General features: G+C 36.8%; 2 protein-coding genes and 1 long non-coding RNA gene across 3 annotated transcripts; 1 reads left to right on the forward strand and 2 right to left on the reverse strand.

Moving 5' to 3' along the window:
- Positions 1-8366: 8366 nt before the first annotated feature.
- LOC120421199 (GDNF-inducible zinc finger protein 1-like) lies at positions 8367-10269 on the reverse strand. Its single transcript, XM_039584406.2, has 3 exons — positions 10081-10269; positions 9872-9998; positions 8367-9756 (listed from the first exon to the last, which is right to left on the reverse strand). Exons 1-3 carry the CDS (start codon positions 10173-10175, stop codon positions 8539-8541), a joined length of 1440 nt encoding a protein of 479 aa, XP_039440340.1. The 5' UTR covers positions 10176-10269; the 3' UTR covers positions 8367-8538.
- Positions 10270-13503: 3234 nt separating this feature from the next.
- On the forward strand, positions 13504-14170 carry LOC120421326 (uncharacterized). The gene is made up of 2 exons (XR_005605965.2): positions 13504-13776; positions 13831-14170. It is a non-coding gene; the product is annotated as an uncharacterized LOC120421326 (long non-coding RNA).
- Positions 14171-14303: 133 nt separating this feature from the next.
- Positions 14304-15857, reverse strand: LOC120421277 (uncharacterized). Its single transcript, XM_039584473.2, has 2 exons — positions 15325-15857; positions 14304-15242 (listed from the first exon to the last, which is right to left on the reverse strand). The coding sequence occupies exons 1-2, from the start codon at positions 15654-15656 to the stop codon at positions 15212-15214; spliced, it is 363 nt and encodes a 120-aa protein (XP_039440407.1). The 5' UTR covers positions 15657-15857; the 3' UTR covers positions 14304-15211.
- Between the last annotated feature and the right edge of the window lie 9667 nt (positions 15858-25524).

The following is a 25524-nucleotide window of genomic DNA, read 5'->3' on the forward strand; positions in this document are numbered from 1 at the left end:
TTCTAAATAAAACATTCAATTCAATTAAGATTCAATGATTCAAATATGATTTACATTCGTTTTTACCTAAGTCGCCAAAAATATTGACCAAAAAAATAACGAGTTTTTTCTTAAACATGCTTAACTGTAGCGATTATGTATACATTCTTTTTAAAAGTTCAGTTTTCTTTTCGCGGGAAGCACAGGTACAACATTGTTCAATCTACATGACACTTATGTGTGAGAGAATATTCTGGAGTTCCTTTTTTCCATTGAGCCGGTACAGCCAAACTTTGTCGATGATTTTGTTCAGTGAGTTTTGTTTTTGATAACCTTTTCATTTTTGTTAGCCAAAAAAACTTATGGCAAACAGGCAATTTGTAAAAAAAAACCTAATTAGTTATAACAAATATTATCCCAATTCAATCAACAATGATGTTGCAAATGTGTTTTTTTAGTTTTTGTCCCCTCTTTTCTTTTTTTATTTTCTTTTATAACTTATAAAGATGAATATGGAATGTTAAACGACTAATTACAAACGAATCATACATGAATATGATACCAAAGAAAGCTGCTCACTTTTTCTAATGATATTTTTAGCACTTTCTGCATTACTGTTTGTATCACAATACATATCTACAGATTTTTTTCGAAAAGGTCTTATAAACATATGAAAGACAATAGCTTATAGCAGCGATTCTCAACCTTCTTCTAGGCTGGTACCCCCTACCATGTAAATCAAGTAGGCCCGGTACCCCCGTTGAGAATCGATGGCTTATAGGACTTAAAAAAACTCTAGATATAAAAGAAAAAAATCTCGTATAATTTTGTGAATGATTAGTTTAGTATTTTCAAGTCAAATGTTCAAACATTCTAAAAACATTTCAACGTATATTATTGTCCTGTTTTAGGTTTGTGTTTCGAATCATTTCAAAATATTTCTTAATTTGCACAAAAACGTCAGTTGCATACTTCTTTTTTATGCCATTTTTTTTTATTTAATTGGATTGATTGAAATGATTATGATTCCAAATTTTGAAAGACTATTTAAATTATTCTATTAGTTTTAAATTGTTTTCCCATTGAAAATTCGGTAGCAGAGCACACAATATGATTTTTTAAAATAAATATCATTTTAAAAACTATTGCAATCAATATTTAAAAAGTAATTTTGGCTCACAGAAGGATTTAATGAAGATAAACTTAAAAACTTATAAAAATAAAATAAATCAAAGCGTTTCTAGCTTTCTGATAGAGCACAAAGCATATGTTTTGATTTTTTTAACATTTAACACGAAATCGCGAAATAGCAATACATAGAAGGTGTAGGTATTGGAGGATGAATTAACCCAGGGGTGCCCAACCTTTTGGCCCTGCGGGCCAGATCTGATTTTTCTGAAGCTATGGCGGGCTAGAACTAATGTTTGGTTGATAACGCAAACTTTTTTTTTCATAGCAATATTTTCAATCGATCCTTTTAAAATAAACAAATAAACTTACTAGTGTTGCAAATAAGATTATTTTATTTGGATTATAAGAAAGAAAAACAAAGATATCTTACAAAAATGTGTTTATTTGATTTACTTTTATTTTGTTTAAAATAGTATTGCAATTGTTTTGTCGATTGCATTTGAATACAAATGGTCGTAGAAAGTTTATAAAGTTTAATTTCCTCAGCACAACAATATTTATAAAAAAAATTAAATGCACTTTTTACGTTATTGTTAAAAAGCTATTCTTTTAATTTCTTCAAACAATCGAATTTCAATTAAGCAATATATTTTAAGGTGATTTCTTGACACATTTTCAAACATTTTTCAATGTTTCAAAAATATTGGCTTTTTAAAGCTTTTTCCTAACAAAATACATTGCTAAAAAGTTTTATTGAAAACTACATCGTTTTTTGCTTACTCATTTATAAGTAAATCAATTTTAATCAAATTCCTCAAGAAAGAAATTTCAATTCAAAATTTATGTTTTAAATAAACACATTCAAAACTGTTAGAAATTTAATATTATAGTCATTCTGTACAATAATTCGGGTTTTTTTTTTTTATTTTTGATATATTTCAATTTTGTACGAAATTGATAATTATGTTTTCGGACCAAATGCAAAAACAGATCAAAACGACAGTTAGATATTTATTTATTTTTCATTTTTTGTTTTGTTCAAGGGCCAAGTTTATCGAGGAGGAATATCGACAATAAAGTGTTGACTGTCATGTCATTTTTTTTAAGCGAACACATACAACTAGAGCGTCCAATTTCCCGTCCCGTGAAAAAAACTCGAGGGATTTCCCGAAAAAATAATATTTCCCTTTTCCCGGGAAATTTGCAAATTTCCCGGGATTTGCCGACATTCTATCAAAAGTATATTTTTTTAACTTTTTGGAACATTTTTTTAAATAAAAAATAATGAAATACACTTTACCATTTGAAAATAAAGTACCCCTTCCCGCCAAGGTCAAAATTAAGTTTCTTCTACGTTTTTGTTTACCATGACCAAATTAGATGCAAATTGAATTGATATCATTAAATGTCTCAAAGAGGGTTGTGCTAGTAGAATAAGGTTAATTAGTTTAAAATTGTTCGAGAAAGTTAGTTTAAAGTTGAAAATTTATATGGCACTAAGAACTACAATTGAAAAACTTCTTCGTATTACACAAAAGCGCCCAAAAAAATGCAAACATTCCTTCAAAAAACTCGCTCGAAATATTTGAAAACTTTGAGTTGTGATTGCATAAAAATTGTATTTCAAGTGAAAAAGATTATTTTTAAGGCAAATTAAATGCCTATCTATTTATTCCTGAGCTCAAACCAGTAAAATTTGTTCTGGAAAAAATATTTTTATTGCAATTTAATTATCAATATTTTTCTTTATTATTTTCTCTCGAACTGATCCCAGAGACAAATTTAAAAGCATTTTATTGTTTTTGAGCATGAATTAATTTTACTCACTGTCCAAATACTGTGATTAAAAAAATCATACCTACTTTAAAAAAAATACAATTTCCAATCAATGTTGATTAAAATTCAACAGTTATACTCCAGAATGTAACATTTGCAATTTAGAGATTTGGAGAACCTTTCAACTGAGATCAATTCATAAGCCCTTACAGAGAGGGTACATATTTCTTAGTTAAGATTTTGCTAGCTGAGTGCTCTTCTAGGGAGAATTAATTTTGAGAAAAAAAACCCTAGAAAAAAAATCTTATTTTTTAATATTTTGTATAATTATAAATTTAAAAAATATATATTTTCTTGAAGTCGTATGTTTTTTACAGGCAGTCAAGGCATTACTTGATTCTCACACTTATTTTAACCATTGCTTTTGCTATTCTATACAATTTTGTTGCAAAGTATTAATCCGAACAAGGATCAGATCAATTTTTGTAAAACTCGACTGATCAAAGTTTTACTTTTATGAAGTTCTACAGATTTACTTGTGATAATCAAACAAATAAACACAATATTAAAAAAGAAACATTTTATTTTCTTTTTCTTAAGTTGTTTCTCTGGAAGTTTTTTAAGAATTCATCTTTTTACTAACTTATTGTTCCACAAATTTTCAAAATGAGTTACTTTACAAAATGTAGAGCTAGGTTTCAAGTTTTTTTTATGTTTCAGAACATATTGTGTAAAATGCCTAAAGGGTACATATGTATAAACTTTTTTACAAACTGTATTTTTTCCAGATCACTTCGGATATTTTTGGGGTCATATTCGAGCTCAAAGACCCACAATAAGACAAAGACAAAAAATTTTTCAACGTGATTTGATTTTCCATAGTAAATTTCTTGCGAAGGGTTAGGAGATTTAGGTGTGGACTGTATTTTACTAATTTTTAAGTTTAGATTACAGATTTGTTAACCACTTAATTATCACTTGGGTTTTTAATATTGAAAATTCCCATATCTTGGCTCAAACTAAACCAATTTTAGTTCTTCTGGGTTCGTCCGCTCAGTTATTTAACACCGAACACGATGTATCGGAAAAACCTAGATTCCGGGTTCCTGGCCGGAGATATTCCGGATTCTCCAGGGTCAGATTTGAACTACGCTAGCCTGGTTATTTTTCTGATCACAAAAACATCCAAAAAAGTTGTTAGCGATGAACTATTGAAATATTTTACCATCGACAGTCATATCTTTTCGTTAACTGTTTCATTATTATTTTTTATTTAACCTTTAATAACAAGTAAAAATGTAAATGTTATATAAATAACTGACATGACCATACAAATAGTAAACATTTCAAGTAAAGCGGTGCAAGAAAAATAAGCCATTCAAATAGTTATCAAAAAATTGGACTTATCTGAAAATATGCTACATGGACTTTAGAGATTCAAAATTATATTTATAATTACGTGAAATCAGCTTAAACCGTTAATAGCGGTTGAAACAATCATTTCCTTAGATACAATACTGCACGAAATAATACTATCGCAAATTTTATTTTAACTTTTGTTAAGTTATTCAAAAGTATCACAAAATAGGCAGAACTAAAACCATGCCAAAATTATTTTTTTTTAAATTATTTTAGATGAGTTATTTTTTCTAAATTTTTGTTCTCGAAAAACATTGAAAAAAAAAACTTAAAAAGTATATTTTTGCAATTCCGTCGTGAAACTACTTACTTTTCCTTTCATTCTTGAACGACAAAATAGCCTACTTTTCTGTACCAAAAATAGCAGAATCGAATAGCAACACTTTTCGAAATAAATGCTGAAAAGTTCTACTTTTCAGCACTGAAATGGGTGCTGAAAAGTTGAACTTTTCAGCACTTGTTTCGAAAAGTAACACTTTTCAACATTTTCGATTTAAACGATTTATTGATAAAATACATGAAATTTTGACTTAAAATTTTACTCAATGGGTGTTTTTCGGAATTGCAAAAAAATTGTATGGAACTCGTTGCAAAACTTGTTTTTTTCAGCACTCTTCGTATTTATCCAACTCAGTGAACCTCGTTGGATAAATGTACGACTCGTGCTGAAAAAAATCTCTTTTTGCAACTTGTTGCATTAACTACTATTATATTAGCCTAACCTTGAAATAGGAAAACACAAATTTTAGGAATAAAACATACAAAAGGTATCTTGACAAAAATATGTTAATTTTTGGAATACTGTTTGTATAATTTTAAAATTTTACTAAGGTTATCCTGCCGCTTATCGAAAAGTAAAACACAATGCAATTCGATCCAGACTTTTGATCATGCTGGTTAATGAGATTTGATTGAAGCTACAGTACATTTTATTAAGGCTTTTTCAAATTACTTGACAATACTGTAAATTATTTTAGCAAAATAGTTTGATTTCACACAGATTTAAGTACATAAAACATATATGTGAACGTTTTTTGGGTTAAACACCATAATTTTGTTAAACAGAATTGTAGGATACGAATTCATAAACCTAGTTTTTCGTGTATTTGAGTTTGCAGATTTTTGCAGATTTTTGAAAAAAAAAATTGCAGATAACTCAAAATTTCATCTGGCATCCCTGCCTTGGTCTTATACGAACCCAACGCAACAAAGAGCACCTCGATCGGACGCTCCGTATTGAACTGATTCGCGTTCGATCAAAACCGTCGACTTTTTTTATATTTATAGATTTCGACGGTTTTGTTCGAACGCTAATCAAAAAAGTGTCCACGTGGTTTGTGGATGGTCCCTTTTTATTCTAACATTAACAAAATCAGTGTTTTGATTGATGTTTGAAAATCATCGATGGTTTGTACCATCAGCTAGAACTCTCCTAATATTTTGTTTAGCCAAATGAGTATTTTTGCCCTGTATCTTTTTCTGCCGTTTAACGTGGTGATTATTGCATTCAATTGTAATATTTCGATCGTAATTTCTCGACTCAAGATCGAGATTTCTCGATCGTAATATTACGATCGTAATTTGTCAATGGTAAGTCGTAATTTGTCGATGGTAAGTCGTAATTTGTCGATAGTAGATTGAGATCATTCGATCGTAATTTCTCGATCTACCATCGACAAATTACGACCGACGATCGAGAAAATCTCGATATGGGTTCGAAGCTCGTTTTGAAAACTTTTTTATTTAATTCATGATTTTCAAAAAAAAAACAAAAATTTAAAAAAATTCAAAAATTTAAAAAATTCTAAACTTTTAAGAAATTACAAAATTTAAAAAAAAAATCAAAAAATTTAAAAATTTCAAGAATTTCAAAAATCTTAAAAATTTCAAAAATTTCAAAAATTTTAAAAATTTTAAAAATTTTAAAAATTTAAAAAATTTAAAAAAATTCAAAAATTTAAAAAAATATTTGTTTTAAATTTCAAAAATTTCAAAATTTTTAAAAATTTCAAAAAATTTAAAAATTTCAAAAAGTTTCAAAATTTTAAAAATTTTAGAAATTTCAAAATTTTTAAAAAAATTCAAAATTTTAATAATATCATCATAAATAAAATTTCAAAAATTTCAAAAATTTCAAAAATTTTAAAAATTTCAAAAATTTTAAAATTCTTAAAAATGTCATAAATTTCAAATTTTTCCAGAAATTTTAAAAATTTAAAAAATTTAAAAAATTTAAAAAATTTTAAAAATTTAAAAATTTTAAAAATTTTAAAATTTTTAAAAAATTTAAATATTCCAAAAATCTCAAAAATTTTAAAAATACACAAAATTTCGAAAAAAAAACCTGAAGGAATTTACTTAAAAATATTACTTTAAAATATTACTTAAAAATATATATACTTTTTTAATTTTAAGAAATTGAAAAAAAACAATATTTTTTATTTTTTAAATTTTTAAATAAAAAGTTAGTTGTTCTTAAAAAGTCAAAAACAAATTAACAAAAAAAATTTTAAATCAAGAAAATAAAAAAATATCCAACTTTAAAAATATGGAAGTTAGTTAAAATGAATTTAGGACCAACTCTCGACTCTCCACCTCTTTTATGGTTTTGTGACAGCTACCTATCTTTATTTTTAGTTTTAAAAGACAATCACACCGTCTTTGCAGACTGAATACTTATATTAAACGGGACAACCGTTGAACGAAAAGCTCCAGAAGGTTAAGGCGGGAATCGAACCCGCGCCCCATCGCAACTTAGGGATCGGCAGCCGATGCCGCTAACCGCTGCACCACGAGTCCCTTCAAGTTCTTGTTTATGTTTCTTATGCTGTTGCTTTAAAATTTTTTTTTTAATTTATGAATTTTTTGAAATTTATGAAATTTTTGAAATTTATGAAATTTATGAAATTTTTGAAATTTATAAAATTTTTAAAATTTATGAAATTTTTGAAATTTTTAAAATTTTATTTTTTTTTAAATTTTCAAAATTTTTGAAATTTATAAAATTTATGGAATTTTTGAAATTTTTGAAATTTTTAAAATTTATGAAATTTATGAAATTTGAGAAATTTTTGAAAATTTTAATTTTTTTTAATTGTTTGAAATTAGATTTTTTTCAATTTTGTTATTTTTTCACACTTAAAAAATAAACTTAGATTTTTTAAATATTCCGTTTAAATAAAAAAAAAATATTCAAAAAATGGTATTACAAATTACGATCGTAATATCTCGATGGTAAGTCGTAATTTGTCGATGGTAGATCGAGATTTGGTGATAGTAAGTCGTAATCTTACTATCGAGAAATATCGATCGTGAGTCGAGAAATAACGATCGAATGCAATAATCACCACGTAAATGTTCTGCTATTTGACCCATTCTGCCGTTTGACCATTTCTGGCGAACGACCTTTTTTCGGCGTTTACAAATTCTAGCGTTTGGTTTTCTGGCAAACAACATTCTGGCGAATGACTTTCGGGCCTTTGGCCCGACCCCCTCATTATACAGAACTTCATCCATGAATGCAATGACCTTAAGTATAATGAATTGACGTTGGATAAATTTTGCCTCAGATCAGTAGGGTGATTACTCCGAAAAACTTGGGACATGCATGTGTGAAAAGTGCGTTCATTAACCGTAAAAAAACCCACCTTTCTTCTTCCACTTGCGTTTATTTCTAAGTTAATCCGTAAACATTTATTATATTTTTAGAATTCTTTTAAACCTATTTTTGCTAATCATAAAGAAAATACAGCATCGAATGATCGTTTTGGAAGAGCGCTCCTATGTTAATTGCACAGTTCTTGCTTACTTTTTCAAAAGGTCCTATGTACATAGGAAACCCATGGCGCATTGGTTGTTTTGAAAACATAATCTAGAGTTAAATTTTTTTTAAAGTGGAATATATAGAATAAAGCAATGCTGAAGTACATCAACAACAGGTGGAACAATTACCAGACAATGGCAAGGTAAACAAAAAATATAATTTAACAATTATGAGAGATTGCAGAAATGCGCGCTTATGCTAATACTTGTTTGCTTAGTTACACCTTAAAATTCACACATAAGCTACAAATGGTTTATCTTCTCTTACGTTAGTTAGAAATGCACGTGTTCAAGTAAGGTGAACCTTTTGATTCATATTTGGTAAGCTGATCTTCCTTCGCCAGACTACCTTCCACCGCCCATTGGCTGGCGCGTTCGAAATTTGATCTTCAACACAACCGTCGCAGGCTGTCACGTAAGATCGACGATTTCGATGGGCGGTTCAATGATCGTAATGTCGTCCGGCACGTTGTTAAGCGGCTGCAGCAGCTCGTCCAAGTCCATCGTTTCCAGTAGCAGGTCCAAATTGAGCGGCTCGAGCGCGACCTGACACGGCCGGACGTCGGTGTGCTTTGCCAGACTTTGACAATCGTCGAAGCGAAGATCGCAATAGTCACACTGATAGGTGATCAGCTCGTCGTAGCAGACGTTTGCGTACGGGTTGTAATCCTCGTCGAATGAGGATCGTGCCCGTTGGGAGGTGTCACTTTCGTATCCGGCACTGACGGAATTGCGCCGACCCGACGACGATGGAATGCTTACGCAGGACGATCTTCGGCGACGAGGGTAGACGGCTTCACCGAGAGCAGCGCGGTGCATAATTGACCGGTGGTGTTGCTGGAGGCCTTGCTGGCTGGTGAACGTCCGTTGGCACAAATCGCACGAGATCGGACCGGTTGCGTGCTTCTCCTCGACGTGTTTGCGCAGCGTGGTGGTCGTGAAGAATGTTTTTGAGCAGGACTTGCAAGACAGTTCGTGCTTTCGGTCCGCGTGGTGGAGATCAATGTGCTGTCGGATTTGCAAGCGATACGGGAAGGACACGTAGCAGAACTCACATTGGAACTGATCGTCGGGTCCGACCGGGTCAACCGTTGAAGATGCCGACGTTCGACCGGTTCTTTCATCCCGCGTTGTACTATTCAGACGGTTCCGTGGAATAATCAGCAAAGGAACTCTGGCCTCGCTGCTTGCTTCTGCTCGTTTTCGTTTGAACGAATCCTCCTGCGTGTCGGTTTCGTACGCCACCTGCCGGAAGGGCATAACTTCGTCCACATCCTCGTTCGGATCGTCCTTTTCCTCGTCGCAATCGCTCCACGAGATGTCGCTCGCACTGGTCGACGATGATTCCCGACTGCTGCGAACCGACTTTCGGCGCGAGTTCAACCTTCGACGTTTTGGCGGAGATTTTTTGTTTGACGTGCTCGGTGGCTGCGGTGCAGTACGAATGACCATCCGTAGCCCATTTCCGGACGAGCCGTTCGGTTCGACCGTTTTCTCATGACTCGCCAGCAAGTTTTGGATAATTTTATTGTTTCTCTGGCACAACTCCAGGAACTGATAACTCTTGTAAATCGTAGACTTGCAAGTCATACAGATATTCGATGGTCCAACGGTCACGTTTTCATCGATCTAAAAAAATAAAAAGACTCAATACAGATGCACCTACCTTAAAATCTTATCACAAACAAAATTCTATTTGCCTAATCCGCGTGTTTACAAACAAAATTTCCTCCCTCGTCCTTACCTCCACACCGGTGCAGGCAAATATCTTGTTGGCCAGCGTTTTATCGCCCGGATGGATAAAGATCGGTTCAATGTCCTCCGCACGCATCAAACACAGGCGGCAAATGTAGCGGAACTGAGAGGACGGCCTGCAAGCAAAGTCGTAAAATTCCAGCACTCACCCAAAAAGGGACAAAACGTAAAAAGCCAACTGGACGGTATTTAACTCACCCCGAGCTGGTTTTGGGCGCTTCCTTCGGCAGGTTGCACCGGCAGCATAGTTCCGACGTTGTTTTGGCAGAATTTGCTAGCATCGCTGAGGCCATCGTGGAGGAAAATTTGATTTTTCAGCAGTAAAAAACATCAGCGTTTTGCTGTTGTCACCGCCATTTTTCGATCCCGTTGTGATTTATGATGGTTCTGACGGTTCTGACACTGACAGTTCCAGTAGGCAGAAAGTGGTGCCAGATTAGAAAATTGGACAATTTTTTTTTCGTGTTGTGGGTAATCGCAAATTTAAAATGAGTTGGTTCTTTAAAACGTGTATTGAAATGGAGCAGTTAGTACACGGTAAAATGAAAATATTGAAAAGCAAACAAAATATTGTTTTACCTCTAGTCAGTTGAATCCAAGGCTGCATATCATAGGTACTCGCGATCTTGCGTTGCATTAGTGTGAGTGCATGACTCCGTGCCACTAAAACCAAAACAATAACAAACGAACAATGGACTGTGCCAGGAAAACCAAAACATAAACAATGTCAGTGTTAGTGGAGTGAGAGAGTCAGAGATACCGATTTTGACAACCGCACTACTACACACTCAATCGCGAGTACCTTAGGTAGAAAGCCATGGTTCTGACGGTTCTGACACTGACAGTTCCAGTAGGCAGAAAGTGGTGCCAGATTAGAAAATTGGACAATTTTTTTTTCGTGTTGTGGGTAATCGCAAATTTAAAATGAGTTGGTTCTTTAAAACGTGTATTGAAATGGAGCAGTTAGTACACGGTAAAATGAAAATATTGAAAAGCAAACAAAATATTGTTTTACCTCTAGTCAGTTGAATCCAAGGCTGCATATCATAGGTACTCGCGATCTTGCGTTGCATTAGTGTGAGTGCATGACTCCGTGCCACTAAAACCAAAACAATAACAAACGAACAATGGACTGTGCCAGGAAAACCAAAACATAAACAATGTCAGTGTTAGTGGAGTGAGAGAGTCAGAGATAACGATTTTGACAACCGCACTACTACACACTCAATCGCGAGTACCTTAGGTAGAAAGCCATGGTTCTGACGGTTCTGACACTGACAGTTCCAGTAGGCAGAAAGTGGTGCCAGATTAGAAAATTGGACAATTTTTTTTTCGTGTTGTGGGTAATCGCAAATTTAAAATGAGTTGGTTCTTTAAAACGTGTATTGAAATGGAGCAGTTAGTACACGGTAAAATGAAAATATTGAAAAGCAAACAAAATATTGTTTTACCTCTAGTCAGTTGAATCCAAGGCTGCATATCATAGGTACTCGCGATCTTGCGTTGCATTAGTGTGAGTGCATGACTCCGTGCCACTAAAACCAAAACAATAACAAACGAACAATGGACTGTGCCAGGAAAACCAAAACATAAACAATGTCAGTGTTAGTGGAGTGAGAGAGTCAGAGATAACGATTTTGACAACCGCACTACTACACACTCAATCGCGAGTACCTTAGGTAGAAAGCCATGGTTCTGACGGTTCTGACACTGACAGTTCCAGTAGGCAGAAAGTGGTGCCAGATTAGAAAATTGGACAATTTTTTTTTCGTGTTGTGGGTAATCGCAAATTTAAAATGAGTTGGTTCTTTAAAACGTGTATTGAAATGGAGCAGTTAGTACACGGTAAAATGAAAATATTGAAAAGCAAACAAAATATTGTTTTACCTCTAGTCAGTTGAATCCAAGGCTGCATATCATAGGTACTCGCGATCTTGCGTTGCATTAGTGTGAGTGCATGACTCCGTGCCACTAAAACCAAAACAATAACAAACGAACAATGGACTGTGTCAGGAAAACCAAAACATAAACAATGTCAGTGTTAGTGGAGTGAGAGAGTCAGAGATAACGATTTTGACAACCGCACTACTACACACTCAATCGCGAGTACCTTAGGTAGAAAGCCATGGTTCTGACGGTTCTGACACTGACAGTTCCAGCCCAAGTAACCATCCAGCACTTAAACATGGTCACTGTTTAGCACTGACAGCGCATTTAAAGCTCCAAGTAAAAGCTAAACTGCTTTGACAACAGCACTAATAGCTACTCCAGTGCTGAACAATGGCCGAGTTTGGACTTTACTCGGCTGGTTTAGTGCTGGCCCCTACTGTTGTTACCCAACCCTGCAGAAAATGTCAAAAAGTTGAGAGAGGCAAAAATATTGCTCTCTCTCCCTTTCCTCCAGCTCCCCATGCTATTTTTAGCTGTTTTGTTTACTCTGTACTCGATTACCGACACAGCTGACCGAGTTGGATTTTTTTGTTGAAAATTAGTTGTTTGGGATTCGAAACCATTTGTTGCAAGCTGCCATCGCCGGGTGTGGATCTTGAGCCGGTATCCTCTCGCCTAAATTGGAAGTGGATCACTGATGTGATTTTGGAGCATCTTATCGACTTGAATTTTAACACCAACACGAACGATCATCATGCTTTTTGTGAATGCAATTTTGATTGATTGATGGATTGATTGAAGATCGGATAAATTAAACAACAAAGTTCATCAAACAACTATTCATATTTTTATTTCACACAAAAAAAAACACGCGAGAAATAACAAGCCCTTGAAACAAACCCATGGGGAAAATGACGGGAAGTTTCCGGAGGTTACTTGGAGTATAATTTGTTTTCCAATGATGGCTTTTTTGGCTTTAGAAAGCGGATTTCGACATTGACGTCGTCATGTCTCCCGGAAAAATATGCTAATTTCCATCGCTGAATCTGCTGTGAGTTTACTTTCTTCATATCCAGATCCAAGTCAGGGAGTAAGATGAGTAACCAGGAAGAAGTTTTCTGAAAATACATAGCATTTTAGTAAAATGATATGATTTTATATATGAATTTAGTACTTACATTATTTTTTAAAGTCAGCAAACCCAAATAAATGAAGTGAGCAAATGATGACAGTTCTGCATGAAGACATGCTATCTCACTCCCTCTTCCTACGTGGGCAAGACCTAGTTGCCAGTTTTGAGAAAAATGATGAACACAGTTGCCAGCACCAGCACTTAAGCAGCACTTAGTCAGCAATACTGAGTGCTACAATCTTAGTGCTTATCTGCATTAACACGTGCCGGTGCATGACTAACATGCACTAGAAAGCTGAAGTATTGCTGATTAAGTTTTTGTTTTAGTGCTGGTTGGTTACTTCAAGCAAAACATTGTAAAACGTCCCATCTCATTTTTCAAAACATTGAGAAAAACGAGGATGAAATCTGCGGTTCGTTTTTCAATTCCTATTTCGAACTTAATTGGCCAACTGCGATTATTATTCAAGTAAAATGCGTGAAACTAGATGTGCTATGCATCCCCATATTCAATTTATGGCAAAAATGTAATTATTCCTGTAAAATTGATGAAAAAATAACATAGGCCTGAAAAAAAGTTATCAATATGCGGGATCAGATTAAGCCCTTTGCGTTTTAGAGCCTTTGTAAACATTGGCGTGTTTCATTTTCCATTTGGGCCCTATGTCAAACGGCCAAACACGACGGCAGGATTTGTTTTTGTTATTGTTTTGTTTTTTGGCCTCGTAGGCCAATCCAAAACAAATCAGGCTTTCGTGTTTGGCCTTTTGAATCAAAAATTTATTTTCGCTCGTTTTTGTTAATTTAACAGTTAATATCGCGTTTTTTATTACAATTTCTGTTGTACATCGAGTATTCCTGCATTCCAAATGGTAAGTTCAAACTTTTAGTGATTTAAAGTGCATAATAAAGTTCTTATTTTGCAGGAAAGTTCGTGATACTTAGATGGCTAAAGAAGCCCACAAACTTGGCTGGTAGGTGCTCCAGGAAAAAATGTGAGGACATTTGTGGAAGGAATAACGTCCTACGATGCCGAAGGAGGCGATTGTTGCATTCCGTTATCGGAGACGTGGAGACCAAGCCGCATGACTATCTCCGTCGAACTTGTACGTTGCCGACGGGTCGATGGCACCGACGGCTTGACCGGCTACAACTAGGTGAAAAGGAGTAATCAGTGCGAATGTACTTATCAACGGGGAGATTCATCGGAACTAGTGACATGGAATAGCAAAGAAATGGTATTATGTAATAAATTTATGTAAATGATTCGTGTTTTGAGTTTGTTTAAAAACCAGAAAATGACTAGAATCGTAATGATGCACTTCTTTAGGGTGTGTAGGAATTTTCCAGAAATACTGGGAAATATTTATTTTGAATAAATCTCTGTAAGTGGAAAAGTGAACTCGTTGATTGGAGCCGTCGCAGACGGTGTTCGAACGTGGAGGATTTGTCAGTCGTCCGGATCAGTCGAGGTGGCCCGGTTGAGTTGGTCAAAGGAAGAAGAACACGTGTCGGTGTTGTACTCGGTGACTTGTACCCAAGCTAGTAATGGCCGCTGCAGTAACGGCCCATTTAATGGACTACCAGGGACTTCAAGTGATGGTTTTATTCAATAAATTCATGTAAATCGCTCATCTGTTTCGTTTTTCTTTGTTTTCAAAACCAGACAGTTACTGGAATCATAATGACGCACGTCTTGAGGGTGTATAAATTGGACAGAAATACTGGGGAAATTTTATTTTGACTAAATCTCTGTTAGTGGAAAAGTTAATTCAATAATTCGAAACGTCGCGGATTGCATTGGAACGTGGAGGATTTGTCTGTCTTCTGGATCAGTCGAGGTGGCGGTTGGCGGTTGGCATGCACTCCGGTTGAGTTCACCAAAAGGCGAAGAACATGGTCGGTGTTCGATTCTGCAACGGCGCTGACTTGTACCCAAGCTTGTACCGACCGCCGCTGCTTCCGGTAGCAGATTTCCCTCAAATGCTGCCTTTATCGGTTCTTCGCCAACACCCGTCGTCAGAGCAGTCATAGCCACCTGAGTTTATGATCGGCCAGCATATTCTTGTTTCGAACACTAACGGATCCGTCGCTCCGGATCGATGTTCCGGCGACGTAGTGTTGGTGCTCGTGTCGTCGGCCTCGCTCGTGTAGCCACAGTTGGACTTAATCGTGGCGTAGTCGTTGGCGGAGTTAGGTTCACTTGGTGCACGTCGTCGCTGCCGAAGCGGGGCGTTTGGTTGTTTCCCGCTGTTGACGTGCGGCCGCAGGTTTTCCTCCGTAAAAGAGATGAAGAAACGGGGACATTCAGAATTGTGGTGCTGCTGGGTTTTGGGATCTAAAAGAGAGATATAATGACAAAATTTGAATTTGTATTCATTATTGTATTGGAATCTGCTCTTTCAAAATTGTCCACTCACCCGAAGCCGTGGTGAAATAGAACGCGCCATGCTATTCCCGCCAGCGCTGGCAGGAGTTTCAAGCGGGCGCGCGAACTGTTCCGAATTCCGTTGTTTACGTTGACTAGGTTGATCCTCGGGTTGATCAGATCGTCTTTTTCGATACAGCCGGAAGTAGATATCTGTCCCGTGGCCTCGTACTGCATCGCTACTCCGTTCTGTCCCGGAAGCTTGCTGTTTCGCAGTAATTCAAAACAAAGGGCCATTCCTTGTTTCGGTGTTTGTTTTGAAACACATTGTTTTTGTCCCTGGGTCAAACTCGATTTCAAAACAAAACAACCCAGTTTCCACATTGGCCCTTAGAGCCAAAGGGTCTATGAGGATTTTGAATACAAACAAAAAATCATTGACTTCGGCCTTTGGTAAAATATATGTTTTTACATAGAAAAATCATATTTTTCATACTTATCTCGATATGTAGCGATAGTTTAACACCCTTAGCACCGTTTGCAAGAAAAATGTGTTTTGTTTACATTTTTGACTTTGGACCTTTTACATTGTTTTGCTTGACTTGGGAGTAGGCAGAAAGTGGTGCCAGATTAGAAAATTGGACAATTTTTTTTTCGTGTTGTGGGTAATCGCAAATTTAAAATGAGTTGGTTCTTTAAAACGTGTATTGAAATGGAGCAGTTAGTACACGGTAAAATGAAAATATTGAAAAGCAAACAAAATATTGTTTTACCTCTAGTCAGTTGAATCCAAGGCTGCATATCATAGGTACTCGCGATCTTGCGTTGCATTAGTGTGAGTGCATGACTCCGTGCCACTAAAACCAAAACAATAACAAACGAACAATGGACTGTGCCAGGAAAACCAAAACATAAACAATGTCAGTGTTAGTGGAGTGAGAGAGTCAGAGATACCGATTTTGACAACCGCACTACTACACACTCAATCGCGAGTACCTTAGGTAGAAAGCCATGGTTCTGACGGTTCTGACACTGACAGTTCCAGTAGGCAGAAAGTGGTGCCAGATTAGAAAATTGGACAATTTTTTTTTCGTGTTGTGGGTAATCGCAAATTTAAAATGAGTTGGTTCTTTAAAACGTGTATTGAAATGGAGCAGTTAGTACACGGTAAAATGAAAATATTGAAAAGCAAACAAAATATTGTTTTACCTCTAGTCAGTTGAATCCAAGGCTGCATATCATAGGTACTCGCGATCTTGCGTTGCATTAGTGTGAGTGCATGACTCCGTGCCACTAAAACCAAAACAATAACAAACGAACAATGGACTGTGTCAGGAAAACCAAAACATAAACAATGTCAGTGTTAGTGGAGTGAGAGAGTCAGAGATAACGATTTTGACAACCGCACTACTACACACTCAATCGCGAGTACCTTAGGTAGAAAGCCATGGTTCTGACGGTTCTGACACTGACAGTTCCAGTAGGCAGAAAGTGGTGCCAGATTAGAAAATTGGACAATTTTTTTTTCGTGTTGTGGGTAATCGCAAATTTAAAATGAGTTGGTTCTTTAAAACGTGTATTGAAATGGAGCAGTTAGTACACGGTAAAATGAAAATATTGAAAAGCAAACAAAATATTGTTTTACCTCTAGTCAGTTGAATCCAAGGCTGCATATCATAGGTACTCGCGATCTTGCGTTGCATTAGTGTGAGTGCATGACTCCGTGCCACTAAAACCAAAACAATAACAAACGAACAATGGACTGTGTCAGGAAAACCAAAACATAAACAATGTCAGTGTTAGTGGAGTGAGAGAGTCAGAGATAACGATTTTGACAACCGCACTACTACACACTCAATCGCGAGTACCTTAGGTAGAAAGCCATGGTTCTGACGGTTCTGACACTGACAGTTCCAGTAGGCAGAAAGTGGTGCCAGATTAGAAAATTGGACAATTTTTTTTTCGTGTTGTGGGTAATCGCAAATTTAAAATGAGTTGGTTCTTTAAAACGTGTATTGAAATGGAGCAGTTAGTACACGGTAAAATGAAAATATTGAAAAGCAAACAAAATATTGTTTTACCTCTAGTCAGTTGAATCCAAGGCTGCATATCATAGGTACTCGCGATCTTGCGTTGCATTAGTGTGAGTGCATGACTCCGTGCCACTAAAACCAAAACAATAACAAACGAACAATGGACTGTGCCAGGAAAACCAAAACATAAACAATGTCAGTGTTAGTGGAGTGAGAGAGTCAGAGATAACGATTTTGACAACCGCACTACTACACACTCAATCGCGAGTACCTTAGGTAGAAAGCCATGGTTCTGACGGTTCTGACACTGACAGTTCCAGTAGGCAGAAAGTGGTGCCAGATTAGAAAATTGGACAATTTTTTTTTCGTGTTGTGGGTAATCGCAAATTTAAAATGAGTTGGTTCTTTAAAACGTGTATTGAAATGGAGCAGTTAGTACACGGTAAAATGAAAATATTGAAAAGCAAACAAAATATTGTTTTACCTCTAGTCAGTTGAATCCAAGGCTGCATATCATAGGTACTCGCGATCTTGCGTTGCATTAGTGTGAGTGCATGACTCCGTGCCACTAAAACCAAAACAATAACAAACGAACAATGGACTGTGTCAGGAAAACCAAAACATAAACAATGTCAGTGTTAGTGGAGTGAGAGAGTCAGAGATAACGATTTTGACAACCGCACTACTACACACTCAATCGCGAGTACCTTAGGTAGAAAGCCATGGTTCTGACGGTTCTGACACTGACAGTTCCAGTAGGCAGAAAGTGGTGCCAGATTAGAAAATTGGACAATTTTTTTTTCGTGTTGTGGGTAATCGCAAATTTAAAATGAGTTGGTTCTTTAAAACGTGTATTGAAATGGAGCAGTTAGTACACGGTAAAATGAAAATATTGAAAAGCAAACAAAATATTGTTTTACCTCTAGTCAGTTGAATCCAAGGCTGCATATCATAGGTACTCGCGATCTTGCGTTGCATTAGTGTGAGTGCATGACTCCGTGCCACTAAAACCAAAACAATAACAAACGAACAATGGACTGTGCCAGGAAAACCAAAACATAAACAATGTCAGTGTTAGTGGAGTGAGAGAGTCAGAGATAACGATTTTGACAACCGCACTACTACACACTCAATCGCGAGTACCTTAGGTAGAAAGCCATGGTTCTGACGGTTCTGACACTGACAGTTCCAGTAGGCAGAAAGTGGTGCCAGATTAGAAAATTGGACAATTTTTTTTTCGTGTTGTGGGTAATCGCAAATTTAAAATGAGTTGGTTCTTTAAAACGTGTATTGAAATGGAGCAGTTAGTACACGGTAAAATGAAAATATTGAAAAGCAAACAAAATATTGTTTTACCTCTAGTCAGTTGAATCCAAGGCTGCATATCATAGGTACTCGCGATCTTGCGTTGCATTAGTGTGAGTGCATGACTCCGTGCCACTAAAACCAAAACAATAACAAACGAACAATGGACTGTGTCAGGAAAACCAAAACATAAACAATGTCAGTGTTAGTGGAGTGAGAGAGTCAGAGATAACGATTTTGACAACCGCACTACTACACACTCAATCGCGAGTACCTTAGGTAGAAAGCCATGGTTCTGACGGTTCTGACACTGACAGTTCCAGTAGGCAGAAAGTGGTGCCAGATTAGAAAATTGGACAATTTTTTTTTCGTGTTGTGGGTAATCGCAAATTTAAAATGAGTTGGTTCTTTAAAACGTGTATTGAAATGGAGCAGTTAGTACACGGTAAAATGAAAATATTGAAAAGCAAACAAAATATTGTTTTACCTCTAGTCAGTTGAATCCAAGGCTGCATATCATAGGTACTCGCGATCTTGCGTTGCATTAGTGTGAGTGCATGACTCCGTGCCACTAAAACCAAAACAATAACAAACGAACAATGGACTGTGCCAGGAAAACCAAAACATAAACAATGTCAGTGTTAGTGGAGTGAGAGAGTCAGAGATAACGATTTTGACAACCGCACTACTACACACTCAATCGCGAGTACCTTAGGTAGAAAGCCATGGTTCTGACGGTTCTGACACTGACAGTTCCAGTAGGCAGAAAGTGGTGCCAGATTAGAAAATTGGACAATTTTTTTTTCGTGTTGTGGGTAATCGCAAATTTAAAATGAGTTGGTTCTTTAAAACGTGTATTGAAATGGAGCAGTTAGTACACGGTAAAATGAAAATATTGAAAAGCAAACAAAATATTGTTTTACCTCTAGTCAGTTGAATCCAAGGCTGCATATCATAGGTACTCGCGATCTTGCGTTGCATTAGTGTGAGTGCATGACTCCGTGCCACTAAAACCAAAACAATAACAAACGAACAATGGACTGTGTCAGGAAAACCAAAACATAAACAATGTCAGTGTTAGTGGAGTGAGAGAGTCAGAGATAACGATTTTGACAACCGCACTACTACACACTCAATCGCGAGTACCTTAGGTAGAAAGCCATGGTTCTGACGGTTCTGACACTGACAGTTCCAGTAGGCAGAAAGTGGTGCCAGATTAGAAAATTGGACAATTTTTTTTTCGTGTTGTGGGTAATCGCAAATTTAAAATGAGTTGGTTCTTTAAAACGTGTATTGAAATGGAGCAGTTAGTACACGGTAAAATGAAAATATTGAAAAGCAAACAAAATATTGTTTTACCTCTAGTCAGTTGAATCCAAGGCTGCATATCATAGGTACTCGCGATCTTGCGTTGCATTAGTGTGAGTGCATGACTCCGTGCCACTAAAACCAAAACAATAACAAACGAACAATGGACTGTGTCAGGAAAACCAAAACATAAACAATGTCAGTGTTAGTGGAGTGAGAGAGTCAGAGATAACGATTTTGACAACCGCACTACTACACACTCAATCGCGAGTACCTTAGGTAGAAAGCCATGGTTCTGACGGTTCTGACACTGACAGTTCCAGTAGGCAGAAAGTGGTGCCAGATTAGAAAATTGGACAATTTTTTTTTCGTGTTGTGGGTAATCGCAAATTTAAAATGAGTTGGTTCTTTAAAACGTGTATTGAAATGGAGCAGTTAGTACACGGTAAAATGAAAATATTGAAAAGCAAACAAAATATTGTTTTACCTCTAGTCAGTTGAATCCAAGGCTGCATATCATAGGTACTCGCGATCTTGCGTTGCATTAGTGTGAGTGCATGACTCCGTGCCACTAAAACCAAAACAATAACAAACGAACAATGGACTGTGCCAGGAAAACCAAAACATAAACAATGTCAGTGTTAGTGGAGTGAGAGAGTCAGAGATAACGATTTTGACAACCGCACTACTACACACTCAATCGCGAGTACCTTAGGTAGAAAGCCATGGTTCTGACGGTTCTGACACTGACAGTTCCAGTAGGCAGAAAGTGGTGCCAGATTAGAAAATTGGACAATTTTTTTTTCGTGTTGTGGGTAATCGCAAATTTAAAATGAGTTGGTTCTTTAAAACGTGTATTGAAATGGAGCAGTTAGTACACGGTAAAATGAAAATATTGAAAAGCAAACAAAATATTGTTTTACCTCTAGTCAGTTGAATCCAAGGCTGCATATCATAGGTACTCGCGATCTTGCGTTGCATTAGTGTGAGTGCATGACTCCGTGCCACTAAAACCAAAACAATAACAAACGAACAATGGACTGTGTCAGGAAAACCAAAACATAAACAATGTCAGTGTTAGTGGAGTGAGAGAGTCAGAGATAACGATTTTGACAACCGCACTACTACACACTCAATCGCGAGTACCTTAGGTAGAAAGCCATGGTTCTGACGGTTCTGACACTGACAGTTCCAGTAGGCAGAAAGTGGTGCCAGATTAGAAAATTGGACAATTTTTTTTTCGTGTTGTGGGTAATCGCAAATTTAAAATGAGTTGGTTCTTTAAAACGTGTATTGAAATGGAGCAGTTAGTACACGGTAAAATGAAAATATTGAAAAGCAAACAAAATATTGTTTTACCTCTAGTCAGTTGAATCCAAGGCTGCATATCATAGGTACTCGCGATCTTGCGTTGCATTAGTGTGAGTGCATGACTCCGTGCCACTAAAACCAAAACAATAACAAACGAACAATGGACTGTGCCAGGAAAACCAAAACATAAACAATGTCAGTGTTAGTGGAGTGAGAGAGTCAGAGATAACGATTTTGACAACCGCACTACTACACACTCAATCGCGAGTACCTTAGGTAGAAAGCCATGGTTCTGACGGTTCTGACACTGACAGTTCCAGTAGGCAGAAAGTGGTGCCAGATTAGAAAATTGGACAATTTTTTTTTCGTGTTGTGGGTAATCGCAAATTTAAAATGAGTTGGTTCTTTAAAACGTGTATTGAAATGGAGCAGTTAGTACACGGTAAAATGAAAATATTGAAAAGCAAACAAAATATTGTTTTACCTCTAGTCAGTTGAATCCAAGGCTGCATATCATAGGTACTCGCGATCTTGCGTTGCATTAGTGTGAGTGCATGACTCCGTGCCACTAAAACCAAAACAATAACAAACGAACAATGGACTGTGTCAGGAAAACCAAAACATAAACAATGTCAGTGTTAGTGGAGTGAGAGAGTCAGAGATAACGATTTTGACAACCGCACTACTACACACTCAATCGCGAGTACCTTAGGTAGAAAGCCATGGTTCTGACGGTTCTGACACTGACAGTTCCAGTAGGCAGAAAGTGGTGCCAGATTAGAAAATTGGACAATTTTTTTTTCGTGTTGTGGGTAATCGCAAATTTAAAATGAGTTGGTTCTTTAAAACGTGTATTGAAATGGAGCAGTTAGTACACGGTAAAATGAAAATATTGAAAAGCAAACAAAATATTGTTTTACCTCTAGTCAGTTGAATCCAAGGCTGCATATCATAGGTACTCGCGATCTTGCGTTGCATTAGTGTGAGTGCATGACTCCGTGCCACTAAAACCAAAACAATAACAAACGAACAATGGACTGTGTCAGGAAAACCAAAACATAAACAATGTCAGTGTTAGTGGAGTGAGAGAGTCAGAGATAACGATTTTGACAACCGCACTACTACACACTCAATCGCGAGTACCTTAGGTAGAAAGCCATGGTTCTGACGGTTCTGACACTGACAGTTCCAGTAGGCAGAAAGTGGTGCCAGATTAGAAAATTGGACAATTTTTTTTTCGTGTTGTGGGTAATCGCAAATTTAAAATGAGTTGGTTCTTTAAAACGTGTATTGAAATGGAGCAGTTAGTACACGGTAAAATGAAAATATTGAAAAGCAAACAAAATATTGTTTTACCTCTAGTCAGTTGAATCCAAGGCTGCATATCATAGGTACTCGCGATCTTGCGTTGCATTAGTGTGAGTGCATGACTCCGTGCCACTAAAACCAAAACAATAACAAACGAACAATGGACTGTGCCAGGAAAACCAAAACATAAACAATGTCAGTGTTAGTGGAGTGAGAGAGTCAGAGATAACGATTTTGACAACCGCACTACTACACACTCAATCGCGAGTACCTTAGGTAGAAAGCCATGGTTCTGACGGTTCTGACACTGACAGTTCCAGTAGGCAGAAAGTGGTGCCAGATTAGAAAATTGGACAATTTTTTTTTCGTGTTGTGGGTAATCGCAAATTTAAAATGAGTTGGTTCTTTAAAACGTGTATTGAAATGGAGCAGTTAGTACACGGTAAAATGAAAATATTGAAAAGCAAACAAAATATTGTTTTACCTCTAGTCAGTTGAATCCAAGGCTGCATATCATAGGTACTCGCGATCTTGCGTTGCATTAGTGTGAGTGCATGACTCCGTGCCACTAAAACCAAAACAATAACAAACGAACAATGGACTGTGTCAGGAAAACCAAAACATAAACAATGTCAGTGTTAGTGGAGTGAGAGAGTCAGAGATAACGATTTTGACAACCGCACTACTACACACTCAATCGCGAGTACCTTAGGTAGAAAGCCATGGTTCTGACGGTTCTGACACTGACAGTTCCAGTAGGCAGAAAGTGGTGCCAGATTAGAAAATTGGACAATTTTTTTTTCGTGTTGTGGGTAATCGCAAATTTAAAATGAGTTGGTTCTTTAAAACGTGTATTGAAATGGAGCAGTTAGTACACGGTAAAATGAAAATATTGAAAAGCAAACAAAATATTGTTTTACCTCTAGTCAGTTGAATCCAAGGCTGCATATCATAGGTACTCGCGATCTTGCGTTGCATTAGTGTGAGTGCATGACTCCGTGCCACTAAAACCAAAACAATAACAAACGAACAATGGACTGTGCCAGGAAAACCAAAACATAAACAATGTCAGTGTTAGTGGAGTGAGAGAGTCAGAGATAACGATTTTGACAACCGCACTACTACACACTCAATCGCGAGTACCTTAGGTAGAAAGCCATGGTTCTGACGGTTCTGACACTGACAGTTCCAGTAGGCAGAAAGTGGTGCCAGATTAGAAAATTGGACAATTTTTTTTTCGTGTTGTGGGTAATCGCAAATTTAAAATGAGTTGGTTCTTTAAAACGTGTATTGAAATGGAGCAGTTAGTACACGGTAAAATGAAAATATTGAAAAGCAAACAAAATATTGTTTTACCTCTAGTCAGTTGAATCCAAGGCTGCATATCATAGGTACTCGCGATCTTGCGTTGCATTAGTGTGAGTGCATGACTCCGTGCCACTAAAACCAAAACAATAACAAACGAACAATGGACTGTGTCAGGAAAACCAAAACATAAACAATGTCAGTGTTAGTGGAGTGAGAGAGTCAGAGATAACGATTTTGACAACCGCACTACTACACACTCAATCGCGAGTACCTTAGGTAGAAAGCCATGGTTCTGACGGTTCTGACACTGACAGTTCCAGTAGGCAGAAAGTGGTGCCAGATTAGAAAATTGGACAATTTTTTTTTCGTGTTGTGGGTAATCGCAAATTTAAAATGAGTTGGTTCTTTAAAACGTGTATTGAAATGGAGCAGTTAGTACACGGTAAAATGAAAATATTGAAAAGCAAACAAAATATTGTTTTACCTCTAGTCAGTTGAATCCAAGGCTGCATATCATAGGTACTCGCGATCTTGCGTTGCATTAGTGTGAGTGCATGACTCCGTGCCACTAAAACCAAAACAATAACAAACGAACAATGGACTGTGCCAGGAAAACCAAAACATAAACAATGTCAGTGTTAGTGGAGTGAGAGAGTCAGAGATAACGATTTTGACAACCGCACTACTACACACTCAATCGCGAGTACCTTAGGTAGAAAGCCATGAGTTGAATCCAAGTTCAATCCGAGCTTCAATCCGGAATCTGAAACGGATCTAATTACAACCAGGTGGTGGACCAAGCGGCGGACGCATTTATGGCGTTCATCTGGGGCTTGCACCAGCTTTCTAGCAGAATTTCCCCCCAGATTTGCCCAAGATTGCTGCCATGATTTCTGTCGAATATGACACAAACCGGTCGTGCATGGCTCAACTGATTGAACCGATTGATTTTTGAGCTGTGAGTTATTGTGCCAGATTCGTCAGGCATAAAGCGGTATAAGCACTTCGGAAGGAACCGGCCAAGAAAAATTTCAAATGGTTCCCTCTCCTTTGTTCTGCTGTTCGTAAAGCTGTTTCTTGACCCCTTTTTTTACGATCTGCGTACTAGCCAAGGTACTAGCCTTAACGCAAAACCAGTTCCTGCGCCAGACTTAGACTAGATTATTTCCAAGTGGGGTACATCAACTCGTAGTTTCGAGAAAAACTCTCAGAATTTTTGATAATTTATTTGCGCATGGCACAGTTTCAATCTATAATCATTTGATACCTTCGGGTCTGAAAAGTTCTGGCACCGTTTCAGAACCGTGCCGAAAACCCGAAGTGGCACCACAGAGTCACCCAGAGTAACCAGTCCAAAGAAAAGTAATTTCATTAAAGGGCAATTCCATAAGGTTTGCTCAGGTTTGCTGGTAGCAGGCGTGCGATGTAGGTACCTGCGATGCACCACAAAGTTGAACCAAAGATCAAGAGGCAGTGTAAACTCTGTGTTACTCTGTGGTGGCCCACTCTTGTCTGATACTCACTTTAAGCATGAAATCATGAAACATTCAGGAGTGTTTGGAATTCAACTTTTTAGTGGATTTAATAAATTCGACGGCAACATTTCAAAAGGCATCATGTACATTTTGACACTTTCTGGGTTATTGCATATTCTGAAAGTACTCCTAATAAGCTACCTC

The sequence above is a fragment of the Culex pipiens genome, chromosome 3 (genome assembly GCF_016801865.2).
Source record: "Culex pipiens pallens isolate TS chromosome 3, TS_CPP_V2, whole genome shotgun sequence".
Lineage (NCBI taxonomy): Eukaryota > Metazoa > Arthropoda > Insecta > Diptera > Culicidae > Culex > Culex pipiens.